Genomic DNA, 16,388 nt, shown 5'->3' with positions numbered 1-16,388 from the left:
AACCCTGAAGCAGGAGAAAAAAGAATACCAAGGTCTGGGGGAGGAGCTGCAAGAGCAAAGGTCTTGAATAGGAAATAGCTGGGCATATTTGAAGGCCACTGAGGGCCAGAGGCATGGATGGGGTGAACTGAGAAAGAGGCAAGGCAAGAGGTATGAGGCTGGCTGGAAAGTAAAGCAGAATCCCACTGACTGCAGCAAAGAGTTCATTCCACTCAAGGGGCTTTATCAGAACCAACAGTGAGAGTGGCATTCCTGTAGGGGTAACCTTGAATCTGCTCATGCTTGAGTCAATCAGCAGAGACTTCAGCACTTGATGAGTAGCTACGAATCTCCCAGGCCATTTCTCCATCAGTGGGATGTGTGGCGGGCCTGAGCGGCTCTAGGAGGGAGCAGATAAATGCCTCTTGCCTGGTGGTCGCCAACATCAGGCGCTGAGGAAGGGGGAAGTCAATGTACAAAGTGGTGGTACTGAGGGGACCCCACAGTTTCACGGGGGAAGAGAACATCCTCAATGGAGCCGTTACTTTCTGGCAGCTTGCTCTGACTCACCTCTAGCTATGAAAGGGGTTAAGTGCCAGAGGGATTGTCAGGGACAGGACAGGAGGCCATAATAAATAAAATAGCGTTTATGCCATAAATAAAATAGGCTTATCTTAGAACTCTCTTCTCACTAAGCCACACACAAAAAAAGTGTAGGATTAGGGATGGGTCTGAGACGCCCTGAGAGGATTTTGGGACCCATGTGGGTCAGGGTCCTGCCTGGCACCCTCATAGAAAATGGTGAGCTTCTGAGTTCAAGGGGCATATTTGTGAACAGTTGTTTTTTCCTTTTATTTTAAAAATGTTTTAGGAGGGATGTTAGCCACTTCCTTTTCCTTCCCCTAGGAATGTAGGGTTTTGAAGGCAATTAACCCTTTGTAGCCTGGGTAATAAATTCAGCCTGAGCTGGAGATCCCACAGTTCCGTGGTGGAGGAGACTGACCTAAACTTGTGTCCCTCTGGCACCCAAGAAAGGCAGCAGGGATGGTGGGGAGGGTACTCAGACAGGAGAGGAGTGGATGGAGGCAGAGACCTTGCAGGTCCCAGGGCTGGGGTGTTGTCTGGCTTTGATGCAGTCAGACAAGCCTGATGGTGTGCTGGGTTTGTGGCAGGCAGGGCAGAAGCAGGTGACACAGCTGGCCAGCTGAATCCAGCGGCCTCCTTGGTGAGCCACTAGGAGTTCTCAGGCAGATGCTGCAGGATGGAAGGTGTTCCAAGGAGGTGGCCTTCCCAGACACGCTGGGGCAACAACTGCTCCTCCTGGTTCTGGCGCTTCCTGAGGACCTCACAGACAAGGTCTGTTTTAGACATTCATAGGACTGATGAATACTGTTGGCCCCTGCATATTTGTGCAATAAAATTGCCCTTGAGGGCCTCCCTGTTGGTGCAAGGGGTTAAACTCTCAGTGCTATCAAGCCGGTCACTTGATCAAGTCTCAGCACTATTGTCAGCCACTGTGGCCTGAGTTCAATCCCTTGCCAGGGGAGTTACCCACATGGCTCAGCAGACCTCTCTTGTTTCACCCGCTGCTCCCCTCAGCAGTGTATTTCAGTAGATCTGCTTGTCCTGCAACCCACTCTGTCTCTAGTGAATCCTCTCACCCCTGCCCCTGCACCTCTGGCCTACACCCCAGCTCTTGCATGCATTAATAAAAACAAATCTTTAAAATAAATAAATAAAATTGCCTTTGATGGTAGGATTTTTTTCACACTTTGAAAGGCAGACATTGTCAAAGAGAATGGTGGGTGCTAGATAACATGCTAAGGACAGATTTCACTCCCTTATGTGCTATTGTCATAAAAAAAATGAATCCATAGGGAGCTGAAGCGACTGAGAATTTTAAAGGGAAGACAAGGCAACAGAGAGGGGAGTAAGTAGGGGTTCTGGAGAGTCAGGGAGGTGAAAAATTCCAAAGCACAGGAAGGTGGGGCTTGTCCATGAGAGTCTATGGGGGTTGTTAATCGGCCTTTATCGGAAGCTGTGCTCCTCCCTCCCACAGAGACTGGGAGCCAGGCCCTATCTTCAGAAGTTGCTGGAACAAACAATACATTCTTTTGGCTGCCTGTTTTCTCAGGCAGCCTCTTTAAGGGGGCTGGGGTCATTCCAGGGATGTGGTCTTAAACTGTTAGAAGGGACTTCCGTGTTTATCCAAGTCTTTATAAGCCAAGGATGACAACCAAGCAAGAGGAGCATTCAGGGGAGACTGAATAGAGTTTCTCACCTTTGTTCCCTTCTGGAGAAAGCCTGAGGAATCTTCAGTGCTGGTTATTTCTGTGAAGGGAGCACCAGACCCACACAGATGAACCAAACAAGCCAGCCTGGCCTCTCTGGGCCTGGAGACTCAGCTGACAAGTGAGTGTGGTATCTGGAGGTCTGTAAGCAATATGATCAGGGGAGGTGGATGCAGCAGTGGCCTGAGGCTCAAAATTTAAGGGGGCATCAAAAATCTCAGCAATCAATATAAATAGTATTTTAAAGAATCAAAATGAGTGCTAAAATCTCTGATGAACAAAAATTCAAGTATAGACAGATCTGACAATGCTGGGGTCAGGGGAGGTAAAGGATGCCAGTCGTGCAAGTGCAGATGCAATCCGTGTTACCCATCAGCAGAATGCAGCTTAGGGGAGGTGGGTCAATCAGGGAAGGGCAACTCTGCTTCACTTCCTGCCTGTCTTCCTCACTTGTTCCACTAGGGGGACACCCTTCCGTACAAACCTCCAGTTCTGAGGCGTGGGAGCTGGATGATCACCCTGGAATCCTCAGGCCGTTTCCTAGATTCTGAGCCTAAGACTGGAGAGAGGAGGAAGGGGGAAGAGAGAGAAAGATTCTGACCATGGTATTATGTGACCACGACTTTCCACTGGGGGAAATAATAAGAACTCAAGAGGCACAGTGTTCCTACCATTTCTGTTACAAGGATTTCATAGATACCTGGGGTTGCCAAGGCAGCTTGCATGCTGCAGGGACGCTGCAGTTGTCTGGGAAACAAGGCATCTGGATTCCCATCTTCCCTCTGTCTTCAGATTCTTTGTGTGGCTATGGCCAAGTCATTTCCCAGCTGATGGACCCGGTTTCCCTATGTGTAAAATGAAGAATTGGGATCAGATGATTTCCACCCATTTTGGTCCTAAATGTTTGTGTATCTGTCTGCAAAGCAGAGCTCAGGAAAGCACCTGAACGTTCTGAATTGCCAATGACCACAGCTGGCCAGCTGAATCAGGCCAGTGTGCTTTGAAACACAATCCCTTCATGTTTGGTGCTTGGCTTCCCCTGAAGAATTGACAGCGTGCTGGGATGGGGTCTCCTGAGCTGGAACACAAATATCGATGAGCTTTTATTGAGCATTAGCTCCTGAGCATTAGGAAACTGCTTTAAAAAAAAATTTCTTCATCTGCTTTGTAGTTTTGCTTTAGCTTGGCCCTGATTCCTGATTAAAAAACAGGAAGAGTTTAACTTCATCACTAACATTTGTTTTTTGAGGATGCCTTAGCAAACTGGCAAAACCCCTTCAGCCAGGCTATGGTAGGAGGCTGTTCTCAGGCTGAAGCTCCTGGAAAATGGCCTCCCGGTGTGAAAAGTCCATCAACCACCAGGGGCACCCTTACCCTGTACAAGCTCAGACATTGAGTGCACAAGCTTAACTATTTGGAGATCCTGCGCCTTGAAGGGGAAAGGCTAACTGGAGCATGAAATCTTGGAGGGCTCCCCAGCGGCCCCATTTCTAGGCAAAGCTGTGTGGGCAGCGGCTGCTGAATGTTTCCCAACCCCTAATTTGAGCCCTGGACCAGGCATCTGTAGTGCAACCATCCCAGGGCAGGCAGATTCATTGAGGATTCGGGCAGACAAAGGAATCTTGGCACCCTCGATTGATTTGACAGGCCTTTGATGCTGCAGCAGGGAACCAGGTACAACAGGCAGACCAGCGGGCAGGCAGGCCAGGCAGGCAGCCAAGGCAGGGGGGCCAGGAGGCTCGGGAGGCAAGTGTGCCTCCCAGCTCCCAGGATCTCCACGTTCTCTCTCTCTCTCTCTCTCTCTCTCTCTCTCTCTCTCTCTCTCTCTCTCTTCCCTCTCCCCACCCAGCCCCCCACGTTCTCTCGGTTTGCCTCTCTGTCTTGGCTCACTCACTTCAGAGTGACACCACTGTGAAAACCAGAGCTGAGCCCCTTTATCACTCTGCGAACCAGGGGTCTGCATTGACATATGGGCACGCCCCCTGCTCCCTGGCCTCTTGGTGCGCGTGACTGTGCATGCCATGTGCTCGTGCTCCCAACACAAAACCTGGGAGGAAAGCAAGGCCTCAGGTGCCAGCCATAGAGGGCAGTGGTGGAAGGCAAAAAGCTGGATTAACTCCATTTTTGCTACAGTATCCTACCTGGAACTGGTGCGGGGAGCATGCAGAGGGCCTGAAAGAGTCACCTTCTACAGGGAACAGGCGGGAAAAGGGTGCCTGCCCACCTCTGCAGGGGGTCAGGGGGTCAGGGCACCCACCACTTTGGGGAATGCTAGAGAGCAGAACTTGAATCCAGTTTTTGGCCTGTCTATTCAACAAATATTTGACCCTGGAACTGACCCTCAACTATGTGCCAAACACTGAGGAGGCACAGAGGGTGCCTGAATGAGCAAATCCAGATATAGTCTCTGTCCTCATGGAGCTTGCAGGCAACATATGTCAGAGACATTGTTACCAACTAGAAGGTTTGTTCCCTTGGCCTGCGTCAGCCAACTGTCCAGAGTTTTATCACTTGACTCAAATAAGGAAACAGAGGGATCACTCCCAAAGCACTATCTCTGCTTCCTAAAGGGAGTCAGAATTTTTATAGGACTATTGGTATTTGGACAGAGTGGGGGCAGGGTGGAACAGCCAGAACCGTGGCAGCATAGGCTCAGTGTCATTTCTTGACTGATCAGGCCTCTGCAAGGGTCACAGGTTCTGAAAATGGCGGCCAAGCAGGATTTTATTGTGACAAGGCTTTTATGAGCCTAATGTTAGATCACCAAGGGTCCTCTCTGCACATGTTGCTTTAGGGTTCACCAGTTTAAGCTGGAATGTATACCTGGCCCTTGACTAACACAGTTCTGATTAGCCTTCTGCTGTCAGCCTTCCGCTTCCTGGGTAATAAAATGACCGCAAAGCAGATGTAAAATGTCAACTGTGACCTGGTGCTCTGAGAAAGGCAAGGTGAGGATTGGTCCTGGTAAATGTGTCAAGACCAGCTTTACTGGTGTGGGGATGACATCACGGAACACTGAGGGATGGGGAAGGCATTCCAGGGAAGGGACTGTCACATGCCAAGGCGCTGTGGTGGGATAGCTTGGCAGGGGAAGAATCAAAGCCACCATCCCCAGGTCAAGGGGGAAAGGGTACAAGAGAAACTCGAGAACTGCCAGATACACTGAGGCTGGTAGGTCAGACTAAAGACTTCTCTCTGGACCCTGAGAAAAACAGAAAACCACAGAATGATTTTCTGTGGGTGGGTGACATAAATAGACCTGGGCTTTGAGAAGATTATTCTTGCAGCCAAAAGAAGAACATTTCAATGAACCTGAAGAAAAGCTTTCCACTAAAATGTTTCACTTTGGGAAAATAATAGCAATAAACACATTTATTGGGGTTCTCACTAGGAATGAAGGCTGTGCATCTGGTGGGTTAATACACTTGGTCTTGAGAACAACATATAAGCTTCTACCAAGATGCACTTTTTTTTTTTAAGATTTATTTATTTATTTATACAAGCACTGGGCACAGTCAGAAATGCAGGAGGGTGAGAGAATTCACCAGAGCCAGAGTGGGGAACAGAGCAGGCAGAAGGACCAAGGCACACTGCTGAGGGGAGCAGCGGATGGCAGGGGAGGTCTGCACACCATGTGGGACCCTCGCCCGGTGGCCGGGGAGCAGCCAGGGAGCATCTGGGGATCGAACCGGCGCTGCAGAGGCTGCGGGCAGCTTCGCAACCCAGCACTCAACCGCTGCGCCACTGGGGAGGCCCCAAGATGCACTTTTTTACAGAAGAGGACAGAGGGTCAGAGAGTTGGGCGAGGACACTCAGTTGTCAAAGTTGTAGAACAAGAGCTCAAATCCAAGTCTATTTGACTCCAGAGGACTGTCCTGAAGCCCATGTTACCCTGGCAGTCAGCCAACTACTGGTCCTGCCACCAACCCTCCCCCAGAAGAATGCTGATGCACTTAGCCCGAGGGCATCCTGGGCATGGGTGGTCTTGGTGAGCTCCAAAAGTGAGTTTGCTGGGCAGCCAAGTTGAGACCAGTGTCCTGCAGTCTAGGAGGACCCTGGGGAGGGAGAGCAGCAAAGAGCCAGCTCTCAGGCTGGGCTCAGTGACCTCCGATTTCCCTGAAGCCAGCTAGTCTGTGATTTTATGACTCTCTAGCCTTTCCCCAAGGTGACTGGGTTTCTGGAATGGACAGATGGAAGCTGAGGGCTCTTAGTAACGTAGCATCAGCTCACATCGCTGGTTCGGGGAGCCCTGCTGACTGCCATCTCTCTGGCTGAGAGCCAGGCTGCCCAGAAGTTGGGGGAGAAGAAGAAATGATTGGCTAATCTTGGGGTGCTGCTAGCTGGCATCCCATTACCAGGGACTCAGCCACTCCTGTAAGAGCCTTGGAAGGTGAGATATGCCTCCCAAGCCCCAGAGTTCAGTGGTGACCATGCCTGAGGACTAGGCAGTAAAAAAACTGGGGAACATCCATCACCTTGCCTCCTCGGGGCGCCTCAGCTTCTGGGGATTCTGCTAACAGGGGCAGGTTATGGATGCCTGATCTCATTCCCCTCCTCTCTCCAGCCAGGCTGCTCTGCTGCCATGTGAAGTGGCCAAGTTCATTTTGGACCAAGTCCTAGGGGAACTTGGTGATCCTGCACTTGGGGACCAGAAATGTCTTCACTCTGCTGCCTTTGTCCCCTCCTGCAGGTCCCAGCTCAAAGGTTACCCCTTTAAGTAGCCTGTTCTCACTCACTAAAGACCCCCTCCTGCCTTTTTCTAGAGCATGTCCTATTTTATTTTTACCTTCATAGTACTTCCTAGACCTTAACATGTGTATTTGTTTATATGTGTCTCATCTCCTGCCAGAATGGGTGGAGGCCCTCAATGCAGGACCAGTGCCACCACCAACATCTAGAAGGAATTCTGACACACAATAGGGACCACCAAGTGTTTGTTGACTGGCTTACTGACCCCCTGGATAGCTTGAGTATCACAGAGGGTGAAGGAACCGTAGAATTCAAACTTAAGAGCCAGCCAGGACTCCAGAGCCCACTGGCAGGTTTGAATCCAGGTTTTACCACACATCCACAATGTGACATTCGGCAATCTCTCCATTTTATGGCTTTCCACTGTAAAATGGGATGAAACAATCCCCATCTGCTTAGGTTGCTGTGAGGGCTAAATAAGGGCATTACCATGTGTCATAAATGGTCAGTAGAATTTATCAAGAAGAGTGCATTGCCTTGGATGTCAGTGTCTTACATCAGGGTCTCTGACAGAGTGGCTTAAGTTAGCACATACTGAATTTGATTTAGTTCTGATCTTCCTGTGAAATGCATCCTTAATCCTTCTTAGGGGAGAAATGAGGCTGAGGAAGATGAAACCTAGATCCCAGGCCTGGCCACTTGACTGGTGGGGCCCAGACTGAGCTCTGAGAAGACTCCGAGTTGAGAGGCCCAGGAGCAACCCAAGCCCCCTCTTCCACTCTGACCCATCCTCCCTGGCTTCCTGGGTGAGGTCTCATCTGCCCTGGGAGACCAGACCCCCCTGAAATGCTGTCATTGCTACAGCTCAGAGACTCAAATTGAGTGCTTTCCTGACCCTCAGTGAGCCTAGCAGCTGTGCAACGACAGGAAGCTGGCAATTGACAGGGCAGCCAAGAGTGAGAAACCCATCTGTGAGCCACTTTCTGCATTTTCTGACCCCTTCTGCGCCTATTATCTCATTTATAGTTTCAGAATTGGATGGCCTCATGGTGGTCAGATATGTGTGCCCTCTCCCCCAGGCTTGGAGCACCAGAGATTCTCTGGCTGGGACCGAGCTTGTGAGTGACAAGGCCTAAGCTACAACTCAGCCAATTCGGAGGCACCCTCAAAGCTCAGGATTGCTGAGCAAGACTGGCAGAGGAGGAAACAGGTGTGGAGGGGGCAGTCTGCCCAAGGTCAGGAGAACTCACCAGCAAACAGAGCCCAGCATGCTACACCCTGGGCCCTTGCCACCATCACACCAGAGCCCTGCTTCTGAGAGGGGAAGGGACAAGGCAGGTGGCAGGCACATAATGCCAGTCCATGTGAGTTCTGACAAGGAGGCGTTGCTTTTAGGACTGTGAGTACTTAGCTCCTCAGAGCTAGAGTTTTCCAGCCAAACTCATTCCCAGTCCAGCTTTTTTCCCTTGACTTCTATGAGTCTGTTCCATCCTTATTAAATGAAAAGAGTGACAGTTCTACTTTATAGGGTCATCACGGGGGTTGAATGAGATAAAAAGCCCCAAAGTGCATGACCTGTATTTGGCAGGCAATAAAGAAGGATGCTATTTTTATTTTAATCACCATTATTATAGTTTCCATTATAACCATAAACATTCCTGGAAAACAAACCACCAAAATAGCCTCCTCCAGTGATAGGGCCTCGTTTCCAGCCTCCTGGCCTCCTCACTGGTGAAATCAAGCAGAGGAGCTCTCTGCCTCTTGGCTCCTTCCTCTTTCTTCCTCAAGATATACTGGCATGGGGGCCTCCCGGTGGCACAGCGGTTGAGAGCTGGGTTGCGAAGCTGCCTGCAGCCTTTGCAGCGCTGGTTCGATCCCTGGCTGCTCCCCAGCCACCAAGGAGGGTCCCACAGGGCGCACAGACCTCTCCTGCCGCCCACTGCTCCCCTCAGCAGTGTACTCTGGTCTTTCTGCCTGCTCTGTTCCCTGTTCTGGCTCTGGTGAATTCTCTCGCCCTCCCACACTTCTGACTGTACCCAGTGGTTGGTATAAATAAATAAATAAATAAATAAATAAATAAATAAATAAATAAATGTTGTTGGCACACATAACATTTAAAAAATTAAAAAAGATAGGGCCTCCCCGGTGGCGCAGCGGTTGAGCGCTGGGTTGCGAAGCTGCCCGCAACATCTGCTGCGCCGGTTCGATCCCCGGCTGCTCCCCGGCCACCGGAGGAGGGTCCCACACGGCGCGCAGACCTCTCCTGCCGCCCGCTGCTCCCTCAGCAGTGTACTTCGGTCCTTCTGCCTGCTCTGCTCCCCGCTCTGGCTCTAGTGAATTCTCTCACCCTCCCGCGCTTCTGACTGTACCCAGTGCATGTATAAACAAACAAATAAAATAAATAAATAAATAAATAAAACATGCCTCTATTAAAAAAAAAAAAAAGTTTAAAAAAAAAAAAGATATACTGGCATGCTGGAGCCAAATTGTACTGACTTCGGAGAACCTATTAAATTCTTAGGAATATTATGAGCTGGTTGTTGAAATCAGCATTATTAAAATTAAATTAAGGGCCTCCCCGGTGGCGCAGCGGTTGAGCGCTGGGTTGCGAAGCTGCCGGCGACCTCTGCGGCGCCGGTTCGATCCCCGGCTGCTCCCCGGCCACTGGAGGAGGGTCCCACATGGCGCGCAGACCTCTCCTGCCGCCCGCTGCTCCCCTCAGCAGTGTACTTTGGTTCTTCTGCCTGCTCTGCTCCCTGCTCTGGCTCTGGTGAATTCTCTCACCCTCCCGCGCTTCTGACTGTACCCAGTGCATGTATAAACAAAGAAACAAACAAATAAATAAAAAAAAAAAAAAAACATGCCTCTATTAAAAAAAAAATATTAAAAAAAAAAAAAAATGTTAAAATTAAATTAATAAATTTTGGGGAGTCACTTCTCCATGAGTCTCTCTTACCTCAGCCATCTCTGGAGTGGCAGCATGGACTATCTTTGTTCCTAGCTGTTCCTTTTAAGCTTGTTTACATAGTGTTTCCTCCAGGAAAAAAAGGGCAGCTTTGCTTATTATCCAGAATAGTAAAGCTTTGTCTACCACTAAGCATTATAAAAGATTATAACTTATCATTATTAAAGATTCAGGTCCCTAAGCTCAGGATTCCTTTCCTGTAGGCCACCCGCAGCTTGGGCCAGTGCCCATGGATGCCCTGTGTCTCGCCCTGTGGAAAGTGGGACTCAGGGAGCAAAGATAATGTTGATAGTCACTGGCTGTGCTACTACCCTCTGTAATAAGTCCTTTGTCTGACCCCTTTGTCTAAGTTTCTTAGATGGCATGTACGACAAGCTCTTAGAACCTCAAAATTTCTTGATATAGGCTTTAAATGAATTATATTAAAAACAAAGGTAATACGTATACAAAATTCATCTCTTCTTAGTATATTGTATGATTACCTATGCTTTTGAAGTTACTTGCACCTACTGTAAGGGTGGAAACACTCCACAATATTATGGTTCTCAGCACCCTTTCCCAACCCTGTCAGTGTTCACTAGCTTTGTGCTGGAAATCTGCTAGGAGTGCTGTATATATTTTTACCTATCTACATTTAATCAAATATTGCCAATTTGCCATTCATTTACAAAACAATAAAATTGTAAAACTTCATCCCTCAACATGTGCATATGCTTCACCGGCCCTCCAGCAAAGCTACAAGGGTTGCATTTATACCAGGAGACTTGCCCTTCCCACCAAAGGCCCCTTGAGGAACAGCTACCATCTCATCACTGTCTAAATTCCATGAAGCCTCCCCACAGTGTTTCTCAGATCTCCATATTCTGAGGAGTTTGTTAAGATGCAAGCTCCACATTGAACATCTAGAGATTAAAACAAAACAAGACAAAACTGATCTTCAATCCAATATCACACCTTATGCAAAAATCAATTCAAAATGGATTATAGAGTCCATGTAAAATATTAAACTGTAACACTATTAGGAAAAATGCAGGAGAAAATCTTTAGGATCTGTCTAGGCAAAAAATAATCTATAAGAGTAAAAAGTGAAATTCTGAACTATGAAAGGCCCTGTGAAGAGGATCAGACAATAATGTGCAGAAGGTTGGGGATGGGGGTGGGGGGTTTGGAAGATTTGCAAACCACATAGCTGACAAATGACTAGTATTTAAAATATATATTTAAAACTCAAAGTTCAGTAGTAAAGAAGCAAGCAATCCAGTTATACCAGGAGAAAGACATGAAGAGACATTTCACTGAAGACAATATGCAGATGGTAAACAAGCACATAAAATGATGCTGAAGATCGTTGGTTATTAGATAAATGCAAATTAAAACCACAACACCTATCAAAATGGCTAAAATCCAAAATAATGGGAAAGAGGGCCTCCCTGGTGGCACAGGGGTTAAAAACAGCGTTATCAAGCTATTGCCAGCCACTGCAGCACGAACACGATCCCTGGCTGGCCAGGGAGTAACACATATGGCGCAGTAGACCTCTCCTGCTTTGCCCACTGCTGTCCTCACCAGTGTATTTCAGTAGATCTGCCTGTTCTGCTCCTCACTCTCTCTGGTGAATCCTCTCAAACCCCCCCTACCCCAGCACTGCTGGCCTACACCTCAGTTCTTGTATGCATAAATAAATAAATCTTTTTAAAAAATAAAAATAAAAATAATGGCAAAGAGGCAGAAAACTGGATTATTACTTAGGTTGCTGGTGGAGATGTAAGATGATATGGTCCCGCTGGAAAACAGTTGGTCATTTGTTGTTGTTTTTTTAAGTAAGCATCAAAGTTGTGTCCCCAGAAAACCTGAGCACCAGTGTTTCTAGCGACTGTATTTATAATAGCCCCAAACTGAAAAGAGTGCAGACCTCCTTCCGGGAGTGCCTGGTTAAACAAACTGTGGTACATCAGGGCTTGAAAACTCAGCAAGAACAGGGAACCAACCCTTGATAGTGGCTACTACTAGATGAAGACCTGTAAATCCATATATGTTTATCCCTTTGGTCCAATACTCTCACCTTGAAGAAGAGGTATATGAGATACAGAAAATCTAGTTATTTCTTTTTTTTTTTAAGGATTTATTTATTTACAAAAGAACTGGGGTACAGGCCAGATGTGCGGGAGGGTGAGAGGATTCACAAGAGACAGAGTGGGGAACAGAATAGGCAGACAGACGAAATGCACTGCTGAGGGGAGCAGCGAGCACAACAGGAGAGGTCTGCCGCGCCATGTGGGATTCTCCCTGGCCGGCCGGGATCGAACCTGCACTGCAGAGGCTGAGGACAGTTTCACAGCATGGCGCTCAACTGCCTGTGCCACCAGGGGAGGCCCAGAAAATCTAGTTATTTCAATGAATAATCATGAGTACCCATCAGTTGTGGGTTCTGTTCTGGACACTGGGGTTTAAGCAGAAAACAAAAGGGACCCTGCCACTGGGGTGGGACTGCCTTCTGCTGGAGAGTAAACCAGTAGATAGTAAGTGTGGTGGATGCTCCTCACTGCTCTGCAGAGAAGAGAAAGAAGGGGAGAGAATGAGGCTGCTAAAGGTTGAGTGACAGCTCTAAGCAGGTGTTAAGAAAAGGGGTTACTGTAAGGTGATATGTGAGTAAAGGTCTTTGAGAGGAGATGAGAATATCTGAAGGTGTTGCAGGGGGAGGTGGGGACACTTCAGGCAGAGGGAGGAACAAACATAAAGGCCTAACACAGCCACTTGCCTGGCCTGCTGCAGAAACAGCCAGGAGGCCGAGCAGCTAGGGCGATAACCAGCAGGCCCATAATGCGTGGTCTCGTGGACCCTGGACCTTGGTTTTTACCTGGAACTGAGTGTCTTGAACAAAGGTTTTATCATCTGTTGATAGATGATGTCCTTGCAAACAAGACGTAAACCCAGACTCCAGCCCCCAGAACCCCTAAGAGGTGCAGGTGGGGTGTGCCAAGTCTGCCAAAGTAGGTTTCATAGTGATTAACAAAATAAAGGCAGTGGGAGTACGAAGCCGCTCTCCAGAGAAGTCACGTCCTTGAAGGAAGTTACAGTAAATTATAGATAAGAAAGAACCCCGCAGAGCAAAGTAGGGAGGTTTTCCTGCTCCTTTCTCTGCTCTGCCAGGCTTTGCTCTGACAGGGTGACAGGGAAATCTTGGCAGCACAGGGGAGACACCCTCCCCACCCACCTCGCCCCAGGTTCACACTCTCTGAAGGCATTACAGACAGCATCTCCTTTCAACTCATGGAAATCTCACAGCCACCCTCGGAGCTGGGTGCTCTGCTTTTGGTTACATTTTAAGTCAACACCCAGAAATAAAATTCCCTTCCACTTCACACTTTTTCCATTTAACGCCAAACAGACCCTCTCCAAATGGATTCATTTTAAGACACATTCTCAATGCCAGAAATGTTTAGAAGTGAATGATAGAATAGAGAAAATTCTGAATTATCACTTGTACGTGATTTAAGATGAGAGATTTGAACCAATCCCAAAGAATGGGTCCTTTGTTCTCTAGGGAAAGGTTCATCAGAGAGCACTAGGTGTAGTTGAACCAGGCAAGGTTCTTCTGGAGCGCGTCCTCGTACATGAGGGAGCCAGTTCCAGAAAGGAGAATTTTTTTTTTAAGATTTATTTATTTATGCATACAAGAGTTGGGGTACAGGCCAGAGGTATGGGGTGGGGGTGAGAGGATTCACCAGAGACAGAGTGGGGAACAGAACAGGCAGACTGACTGAAATACACTGCTGAGGGGAGCAGCAGGCAAGACAGGAGAGGTCTGCTGCGCCATGTGGGGTGCTCCCAGGCTGGCTGGGGATCGAATTCGTGCTGCCGAGGCTGAGGCTGCGGATTTCTTCATAGTGCAGTGCTTAACCCCTTGTGCCACCAGGGAGGCCCCAGAAAGGAGAATTTAATGTGTCTCTCCAGTGGAGGTAGGAATTGATATTTGAAGGATAGTTTCGGAGACCTACCCTTGGTCTGGGTTGGGTCACACTGGGCATGTGCAGACAAGTTCTACTTCAACTACATCTCGACTCTTGCCTTCTCCCTCCAGGAAACTGAGATAATTGTTAACCAAGATCTAGGCTTTTTGTCTACCATGGCATCCCACGGATAATGGGGTAGCCAAATTGTTTGGACAGGGCACTTCAGTTCGTGATTCTGTCCACCTGTTCCAATAGGACTTAAGGCAACTCTTCCTACCAGTTTGCCTTTTCTTTTTTTTAAAAAAAAAAAGATTTATTTATTTATGTATACAAGAGCTGGGGTACAGGCCAGAGGTGCAGGGGGCGGGGTGAGAGGATTCACCAGAGACAGAGTGGGGAACAGAACAGGCAGACTGACTGAAATACACTGCTGAGGGGAGCAGTAGGCAAGACAGGAGAGGTCTGTTGCGCCATGTGGGTAGCTCCCTGGCCAGGGATCGAACTCATGCTGCAGTGGCTCCAGATAGCTTCATAAGCTGTGTCTTAACCCCTTGCGCCACCAGGGAGGCCCCATGCTGCAACATTTTAATCACTCCCTTACACAAATGGCCTGCTCTCCTTGCTGTTGCTTTCCCATCTTCCTTCCCTGGCAGAACTTGAATCTGGTCACTGCCAGTCTCTTTTTTCTATTCACTCTCCCCCAGCTGAATGTTCAAGACAGCACAGAGTTGAGCCAGTTGTTCTCACTTTAAATTCATGTCTACACGTGTCAAATGGCACAAAAGGTAACCTATTCCTACTAGGTCCCCACCCAAAGCCCCTGCACCTTAGTGAAAAGTTGGGAACCAACAGCCAAGATTTCAGAGCCGAGGACTGGAGGGGAGATCAGCAGGGAATGACATCGGAGAAGTGACAGCGGTGTAGTCTTGTAGCCCTTAGGACATTGTAAGGACTTGGCTTTTGTGTTGAGTGTGATGGAGAACTATTGGAAGGTTTTCTGCAGATAAATAACCTATGTTGACTTAGATGGGGGAGCAGGTTCAGTGGATGGGAGGGGGAGTCGACTTGTTAAGTCATAGATGACTAGTAGGCAAGCTCAGTGAGTCTCAGAGGGTTAGCCTAACAAACGAACACAAACTTGGTGACTTACCACAAAAATGAATATTCTTACAGTTCTGGAAGCCAGAAGTCTGAACTCTAAGTGTGTCAGTCAGAAAGTTCTAGAAGAGAATCTGTTCTTTGTCGTTTCTAACTTTGGGGAGGAAAAAGGACAGGGATATTCAAAGAGATTAATGGTATTAACTCATTTTCTGTGCTCGGCACTCACCTGGGCTCTGAGATAGTGAACCAAAGAAAATATTCTGCCCTCACAGAACTTACATTTTTTTTTAAGATTTATTTATTTATGCATACAAGAGCTGTGGAGTAGGCCAGAGGTGCTGGAGGTTGAGAGGATTCACCAGAGACAGAGTGGGGAGCAGAACAGGCAGATTGACTGAAATACACTGTTTGAAGGAGCAGTGGGCAAAACAGGAGAGGTCTGCTGCACCATGTAGGTCAGCTCCCTGGCCGGGGATCAAACTCATGCTGCAGTGGCTGCCAATAGCTTCTTAGTACTGAGACTTAACCCTTGCACCATCAGGGAGGCCACAGACCTTATATTCTTAATAAGAGACAGAGTATAAAGATTGAAAAAGTCAAATACATAGTCTATTCCATGATGATTAATGAAAGGAGGGACAAAAGTATTAGGAGAAAAAAAGCAGTGGAGAGAGATTGAGGAGTCGATAATTGGGAATTGAAGCTATAATTGGTAGCTAAGAAAGGTTTGCTGAGACGGTGACATTGAGTAAAGACTTGAAGGATATTGGAGAGCTGACCAGCTATCTGGAGGTGAGAAGAACAGCAAGTGCAAAGGTCCTGAGGTAGGATCATGCCTGGGTGGAGAAAAAGCCAAGTGGCTAGTGTAGTAGGGATACTTGGAGAGAGTGTGGCTGTAAGGGGAGACGTGGTCTAAGAGGAATATAGAGGGCCCACAGAATGTGTGGGGCCTGCAGATAGAGGAAGTAATTGGCCTCGACTGAAGGATTTTGAACCGGGAAGAAAGCTGAATTCACTTCAATGCATCATTCCAACTGCTGTGTGGAGGGCTTAGTGGCGGGGCTTGGGCTGATGTAAGGAGACTGGTTAGAAAGCTTTTGCCATCATCCAGCTGACAGTTAGTGGCAACTTGGACCAGAACATGAGAGCGGGTGTGGTCTCAGAAACCCTAATGGCCAGTGCATCCTCAATAGAAGGGACAAGGAGCAGTCAGAGGGCAAGACAGTGTTGTGGGAACTTGTGACATTCCTCTGATTTTTTTCACTTCCTTAGTGAAGAAGGAAGCAAGTGGAAGATGAGTTGGGGGAAGAAGTCTGTGACCCTTGCAAGGAGAGGCGAAGGTGTAAGCAGTCATTTAGGAGAGAGGGGGAATGCGAGGACCTGGAGCTAGGGCCTGGGCGTCACGCTCAC

General features: G+C 48.2%; 1 protein-coding gene and 1 long non-coding RNA gene across 3 annotated transcripts in view; one reads left to right on the top strand and one right to left on the bottom strand.

The window, feature by feature from the left end:
* Positions 1–2,064: 2,064 nt before the first annotated feature.
* Positions 2,065–16,388, top strand: part of CCNJL (cyclin J like) — a 91,793-nt gene continuing 77,469 nt past the window's right edge. For both annotated transcript variants that reach the window (XM_037500547.2, XM_037500546.2), the window contains exon 1: positions 2,065–2,391. In XM_037500547.2, coding sequence (XP_037356444.1) covers positions 2,339–2,391 — 53 coding nt within the window. In that variant the 5' untranslated portion in view covers positions 2,065–2,338. The remainder of the gene's footprint in view (positions 2,392–16,388) is intronic.
* On the bottom strand, positions 2,761–15,047 carry LOC119236611 (uncharacterized). Its single transcript, XR_005123110.1, has 3 exons — positions 15,028–15,047; positions 2,971–3,115; positions 2,761–2,829 (listed from the first exon to the last, which is right to left on the bottom strand). It is a non-coding gene; the product is annotated as an uncharacterized LOC119236611 (long non-coding RNA).

Source organism: Talpa occidentalis, unplaced genomic scaffold (assembly GCF_014898055.3).
Source record: "Talpa occidentalis isolate TD23 unplaced genomic scaffold, MPIMG_talOcc4v2.1 talOcc4.9, whole genome shotgun sequence".
Classification (NCBI taxonomy): Eukaryota; Metazoa; Chordata; class Mammalia; order Eulipotyphla; family Talpidae; genus Talpa; species Talpa occidentalis.
This window is presented reverse-complemented; position numbering and strand designations above follow the sequence as displayed.